The 7,358-nt window shown below is 44.7% G+C and overlaps 1 protein-coding gene across 1 annotated transcript; it reads right to left on the bottom strand.

The window, feature by feature from the left end:
• Positions 1 to 908: 908 nt before the first annotated feature.
• CALHM6 (calcium homeostasis modulator family member 6) lies at positions 909 to 3,110 on the bottom strand. The gene is made up of 2 exons (XM_077162717.1): positions 2,099 to 3,110; positions 909 to 1,483 (listed from the first exon to the last, which is right to left on the bottom strand). Exons 1-2 carry the CDS (start codon positions 2,624 to 2,626, stop codon positions 1,061 to 1,063), a joined length of 951 nt encoding a protein of 316 aa, XP_077018832.1. The 5' UTR covers positions 2,627 to 3,110; the 3' UTR covers positions 909 to 1,060.
• Between the last annotated feature and the right edge of the window lie 4,248 nt (positions 3,111 to 7,358).

Genomic DNA, 7,358 nt, shown 5'->3' with positions numbered 1-7,358 from the left:
AACCAAGTTTTCCATTTTCACTATTAACCCAGTTCAAGTTCACGCTCCCCATCCTCCCTCCTACTTTCACTGCAGTGGCCTCGGATGTGTCCCCCCCACTTCCACCCTTACCCGTCCTCCCAAAAAGATTGATCTTCCTAAAACGTTCATAGGATAAAAACCCTGTGATTACTATAAATTACTGTAACTTCTAGCCCCTTCATGCTGTCTCCCGCCCACTTTTCCAGTCGCCTTTCAGGCTTCCTTCGGTGCCAAGATTTTTCTCACCTCGGGGTCTCTGCATCTGCTCTTCTGTCCAACTGAACCACCCTTCTCCCCATCTTACAGATTTCAATTTCTCAACTACTTCCTCTCCCCTCCCCTAATCTAAATCAGTTTACAATTTCTATTTTTATATTTGTTTCTATAGATTGGGTCTTATCTGCCTCACTGCCTTGTTGAAGCTGTGTGACAACTATGGGAGTTCATAATATTCTCTCTCCTTTTAGGCATATTTTGGAGTTTATTATCATATCCTCAATATTCTTCCTCCGATCCTACAAACGAAAAACAATACTTATGACTTGCAAATACCCTAAAACACTTCCTCAAATTGTGGGTTTTTTAAAAAAAGTACTTTCCTTCTCATAATGAGTTTTTGTATTTTCGTCTAGTGTACTATTATAAAAGAGGCACAAAATGCTGGTATTTTTAAATTCCAAAGGAGATGGCAAGAAAGTGAACTGGAATTAATAACTGGTAGTTAACCTACCAGAAAGGTCTGAAATTCAACTGCTCTTTCACTGCTTTTGCTACTAAAGAAGATTATTCAATGGAAAGGACCTGAGGCTAGGGATGTAAGACTTTTTGTTTAATTTCAGTTTGTCACTTTGAGTGAATTGCTTATAACCTCGCTTGAAAACAATAAATAACAGAGGGTAATCTTTAAATTTCTATTTCATATTTAAAATTCAGTTTCCACACTTAGGAAGATGAAATTCAAAAGCCAATTACAGAAAATACCAGTGTTTAGTTTTTAAAAAGAAATCAATAATTCCCAAGAAGTTTTTTTTTTCCCTATTCATATGTCAGTAGGCAAGTTCATTATATGTGAATCTACAAATCCAAGAACGGGGATCACTGCATCTCCTTCTACAGATCTTAAACTCTGGCTCTTCTCTTTCCTGTTAACATATTTATGCAATATGCTGTAGTACTGGTCTGTCGGATTGAAAGTATATAGTGATGAAATTTGTTGCCATTCTTTAATGCTTGGGGTGTGGTATTCCTTTGGATGTGAGCACTCGAAGAAACATTTAATATTCTCTTTTGCCAATTCAGTCGCATGTTCTGTGGCTTGAGCTTGAAGGATCTTCTGCTCCTGTTCCAGATAGATTTTCCAGAATTTCAGCTGCAGAAAACTAACTGGGGAGAGGCATCTGGTGATAGATACAAAAATTAGAAGGAAGATGATAACAGTTGCTATCAGGATCCAGCCCAGGACCTTAGGAAAATAGAGAAAAATAATAATTTAGTCCCTTAAAAAAAAAAAAAAGAAAAAAAATTTTTTTAAATCCTCAGATAAAGTTTGTGAGCTACTTCACAAGTTATAATAACCAACAAACAACAGCTTTAGGTGTGAATCACTCTAGAGAAAAAGGCTCACAGTAAACATCCCCTCCCCCGCCCAGTACAACTCTTGCTTGGAAAGTCAGTGTGTTCCAAGTCATATCAAGATCCCAGAAGAAGTCTACATGTCACTCCCCTAGAACTCACACCACGTGGAATTTTTGCATCTCCAGGGAAAAGAGATGTTCGCTTTAGAGAATCTCTGGGCTTTAGAAGCCCAGATGCACTGTAGCGGGGGAGGGGGATTTCCACCAGAACAGACCCACTTGACTACAACAATTCTGCTTTCTCCCGGCTGCAGACACAACTTTACCTAGACTGAGTTTTTAGGATGTCGCACATCTGGGAGAAAAGGTCGCATCGGTAACCTTTGCCTAAGGTCCCCGCTCCGCACCCGCACCCTCGTCTGCCCCTCAGGAGCTCGCCCCTCCCGCCCCCTCCAGCCCCTCCGAGCCCCGCGCCCGGCGGCCCTGGAGTACCAGCGCCTCACCTGCGACTGCGCCCTGAGCTCCCTGAGGATGTCCTGCACCTTGGGCGCGCGGGCCTCCTGGCAGGGCACCAGCGGGAGCTGCTCGACACAGGGCGGCTCGATGTTGGAGCACAGCCGCTGCGCGAGGGCCTCGCTCCCGCTGGCCGCGCATTCGTAGAAAGTGCCCCCGAGCAGCCCCACGGCCACCCAGGTGAGCGGCGCGACCGCGGCGGCCCCGCTCAGCTGTGCGCACACCAGGGCGCCGCGCAGCCCACTGCCGCAGCAGACACGGGCGCCGGGCGCGCAGCAGCCGGTGAGCAGGCGCCAAGTGCGCGCGCTCAGCACGTAGCCCAGGAGGAAGAGGGCCAGCGCCGGCACCAGCAGGAAGACGAGGCCGTAGGTCAGGTTCCACTTGGCGTTGCAGGGGCACTGGAATACCACGGTGGAAAAGATGCGCTCCCCGCCCGCCGTCAGCAGGGTCACCAGGCCGTAGCCTAGTGTGCTGTGGTGCTTCAGGTGCAGGTCCAGCAGTGAGCGGAACTTCTCCATGGGCTCCGCTCCCAGCGCGCTCTGGGCAAGTTCAGATGTTCTCCTCACTGCTCTTGCTCGTCAGATGGTTTGGGTGGGTTGGGGTCTGGGGCTTTCCTAAATCTGCTAAAAAGCAGCTTCAGAAAAGGGAAGAGGTCTCTTTCCCGCCCTGGTGAGGTTTCACTTTCGCACTTCAGCTAAAACCTCCTCTGACTGACAGACAGACCCAGGTAGACATACCTTTGACCTTCTTGGCACCCACTCCATTTCAGGGGCCGAGGCACAGGTTACGTTGCTTCACCAAGTCAGAAACTCTGCCCTTGGAGCCACTGTTTCTTTTGTTCCCATCAAACTGACAAGGAGCCCGGGGATTTTACCTTATACCCTTTCTGACCCAATGCAGCCTCCCCGTGGAATCATTATTTTTTTGCTTAGGTAAACCGGGAAGACATGAGATTTTCCTCTATTGCAGTCACCGTGGTTGCTAAACGGACATCCAGAAGGACCAAACAATTGCAAGAAAACCGAGGGTTTACAGGAAACATTATTCAAAGGCAACTATTTGGTTTCTCTTTCATAAGCTAAATCACCACAAAGTTGCATTCAAGGTCTGAGCCCTCTCCAACTCTGCCCGGGGACCAAACCGGACAGCCTGCTTCACACTGAGTGTCCTCTCCCTCATCTCCCACAGGACATTCGGCTGTGACTCACTTTTTGGCACCTTAATAGAGTGTATTGATTTCTGAGAGTTTTTTCCCCCTAGGTATATCATAACACTGCCGGTACTTGGAGGAGAGTCAGTTTCTTCCTCCAGGACTTCAAGTGGACCAGCACCCAGAGGTGTGTGGTGGCTCAAAAACACACTACTTGAACCAAAATATTTCAAACTGCGCAACCGCCAACATGCTTCCTCCAGCCTCAGTTTCCGCAAAGCAGTATTTGTTTGACACAAAGTGTAAATCCATGTCTGTGACACCGAGCTTTCTCTGTGCAATTCTGCAGCGAGGTGAGGTGTAGTTAAAAGCACAGAGGCTTTGAAGTCAAGTTTAACAAGTTAGCGCCTCTGACCTCAGAGTCCTCATTTTTGAAAGTTCTCACTTTTCAAGATCGTTGAGTGACCTGAGTAACATATGCAAAGTGCCCCTACATATAGAGTGTGCCTAGGAAATGAATGCTCAGGGTGAGAGAGAGCCTCTTACACTGCAGTTTTGGGAATAGACCTGATGTTGTGCATAACTTAAGGATCCAAATGAATGCCCAGTTTTAGACCAAGGACAGTATTCAATGACTCGGTGAACCGCTCTGCTTTGGAGAGAACTGGTACTCCCTGTTAGCTGGGTATGGGAGTCTGGGTGGACAAGTCACAGTGAACGGGGCACTGATGGTGCCCATGCACTAGGCCTGCCTCACTTTGGAAAAAATATACTAGTAAAACCCAGTGCACTGTTAGAGAAAGGGCAGGAGATGCATTTTTTTTGTTGTTGTTAGTTGTACTTGCCATCTTAAACCTTCCCCACGTCCAGAATATGCCAAGAACCTATTAAAGTACTTGGGATTGTTGGATACCAGGAATAAGACAAATGGGTACTCTGCTCTCATCAAGTTTATGCTGTGGGAAAGGATAGAGAAAAAGGGGAGAAAAGCGTTAAAGGTTATGCAGAGAATGAAAATAGAATGATATGTTAGAGTTTTCTGAGAAAGCCTTAGGGGGGAGATGACAGTTGACTGAAATATGAATGACAAAGAGTCTGGGGTGCTTAAGAGCTTATTACTTTGTGTTTGGAAAGAAACTCAGAATGGCAGGCACATCGAGACTGAGAAGGAAGATGTCACGTCACATCAGGTGAACTGAGCTACAGGAGAGGGTTGGGATTAGGGACTGCAGACCTGACCATGTAATCCTCACCCCTGCCCCTGAAACTCATCACAGCCTGGACATAGCTTCCAGCCTGCTTGTGTCTCCAAATACCCCTCTGGACTTACTACAATGTTGCATTGTGGAAACAAATTTAGGACACAAGAGAAACTTTTGGCAAATGATCCGTTTATTATACAGAATGAAGAGTCCGAAAACGGCCTATCTCCTTGTCACTTGCATAGTATAAAAAGTTCAAAAGAGCAGGGGGAGCCGTCCCATCACAACTGGTCTCCCGGGATGATGGAAAATTGCTTTAGGTCAGATCAGTAAATGACAGCTTGGCATGGCACACAGAGAAGAGAGACAGATCTACACAGTTAATCCACCTGGGGGGCTGCCACTGAGAATTCCTGTTCTGATGAGCATTAGTGGCTGCTTGTTTCTGGTTCCCAGTTTTAAGATCTGGCAGGGTCTTTTCGTTAGACTTAACATCATTCCATGATTGTGGAATGGCAGGATAGAATAGGAGGTGGGGAAAGCAAAAGCTGCTTAGCCTGTGTTTGTGACTTCCCCAGAGAAGGAGGTGAGGATATGTGAAATGGGGCAATGGCCTCTTCTTTTTTTTTTGCTGCATGGACGGGGAATCAAATCTGGGTCTCCCACTCCACAGATGAGCATTCTACCGCTGAACCACCTGTGCAGACTGGGGCAATAGCCTCTTAACACATGTCTTTGAATTCCCTAACAACCACCTCTCAGGTTCACCACTATCCTCCCCCAGTCACCTTGTGCTCACCATTGGACTGTCCAGATGATGGTGATCATTCTGTACCCATTACAGTCTTCCATCACCAGGGTTCTGCCTGCCAGCATGAATTTTCTCCCAGCACCTGCAATTGATTCTAATAGCCCACCAGTCACCCCCAGCACCTATAGCACAATGATCAGTTCTAGTTCCAGGTCTGTTGAAGATTGCCCAGCCCACCATGCCAGGCTGTGTCCTGAGAGGACATTTCCCAGAAGTTCAGCCCTCGGTATAAATAGAGTAACGTTCTAAGGGTGTGGAAAGTATTCGAGAATTTTCCCTAAGAGTGAAAGAGATAATATTTAAAAGCACTTTACAGTTTGGAAATCTATGATTCTAACACCAATTTGTTTTAGCTTTTTAGAAATGAACAAGAGGTTTTCATGTTAAGATCACTGAAAAACCAATGATCATGGGTTTTTGTTTTTGTTTTTAACTGTATTACTTTGTTTCTCAGCATGAACATTATCAGTGTCAGATGGGTTTCAGAAACCATATGACATTTCTTAGAGAAGAAAGCAAGAGAAACTCCTAAAAGGAAATACACAATCACACGTGAATCTGAAAGTTTCTTGCAAGTCTTCAAATGATCTAGTTCTCACACATTATTCTCTCTTATGAAAATTCAGACTAATATTATGATCCTGCTTGAAATATAACAGATTCTAGCCAAGTGTCAGTCCTGGGCCCGAGACCCATCAACTATAGTAAAATCAAATTAGGATTCAAATGTCTTTTAAGTATTAACCATGTGTATGACACAACTTTAGATGCCAAAATTAACAAGTTAATATGATCCATTTGTGTTCAAAAAAAAAGAAGGAAAAGAATATATGTATCTGTGTATAAATGTTTATATCTCTTGCAGATGCATGAAATATTCTGCAAGATTCAAAGATATTAGAAGTTTTTGCCATTAAGGAACGGGGAGGGGTGGGAAATAAATGTAGAGATGGAAACTTTTTTTATTGTGAAATATACTATATATACAAAAAAGCAATACATTTCAAAGCACACCACAACAATTAGTTATAGAACAGATTTCAGAGTTTGGTATGGTTTACAGTTCCACAATTTTAGGTTTTTTCTTTAGCTGCTCCAAGACACTGGAGACTAAAAGAAATATCAATATAAGGATTCAGCAGTCATACTCATTTGTTAAATCCTATCTTCTCTGTTATAACTCACCTTCTCCTTTGATCTTTCTCCCAATCTTTAGTGGTATTTGGGATATGCCCATTCTAAGTTTTTCATGTTGGAAAGAGCTGTCAATAATATGGAACAGGGAGATGGAACTAGCTGATGTTCTGGAGAGGCTGGCCCCTCTGGGTTTCAGGACTTATCTGACCTAGGAACCCTCCAGCTGCTGGCATCTGAGACATCTTTGTTGTTGTCAAAAACATAACAGCTTCAAACTACCACACTCCACCCTCTGGACCCCGAAATAGACACGTAATTTTCATATGCAAAATACATTCATTCAATCACAATATCACAAAAGGCTTAAATCATTTCAGTAACAATTGTAAGTACAAAGTTTCATCAAAATCAGTTACAGGTGTGATCTGTCCTGGGGCAAAATTCCCCTCAGGCCATCAACCCATGAAATTTAGAACAAGTTATCTGCTTTCATTATACAAAGGAGTATATCAGGGGTCTAAGGTCCCAAACAGTTCTGAAAACCTTCAGGGTGTATTTCATTAGATTTCAAGGTCTGAGAGTCATCTATAGAAAAACATGTCATCCTCAGAGAGCAGAAAAACCCTGCTCTCTCCAAATGCTGGGGTAAGGGCTCCAACATCTACAAGCCCTGGGGAGATAGCCATGCTCTTGGTTCCACCCTCTTTAAACATCAGGGTAGCAGCTGGACTTTCTCCAATCTCCAGGGCACAGGCTTAATCCCCTCAGAACAGTGAGGTGGTAGCCATACTCTCCCCAGTCCCCAGGGAATGTGCTTTCCACCCTCTCTAAAGCCTGGGGCATCAGTATTCTTCCTGAACAATGTGGCAGCCAAGCTTCCCTCAATCCCCTAGGCATCTGAGAACCCTGGGGTGGTAACATTCTTCCTTAACAATGGGGCAGAAGGCTCA

The sequence above is a fragment of the Tamandua tetradactyla genome, chromosome 5, assembly GCF_023851605.1.
Source record: "Tamandua tetradactyla isolate mTamTet1 chromosome 5, mTamTet1.pri, whole genome shotgun sequence".
Classification (NCBI taxonomy): Eukaryota; Metazoa; Chordata; class Mammalia; order Pilosa; family Myrmecophagidae; genus Tamandua; species Tamandua tetradactyla.
This window is presented reverse-complemented; position numbering and strand designations above follow the sequence as displayed.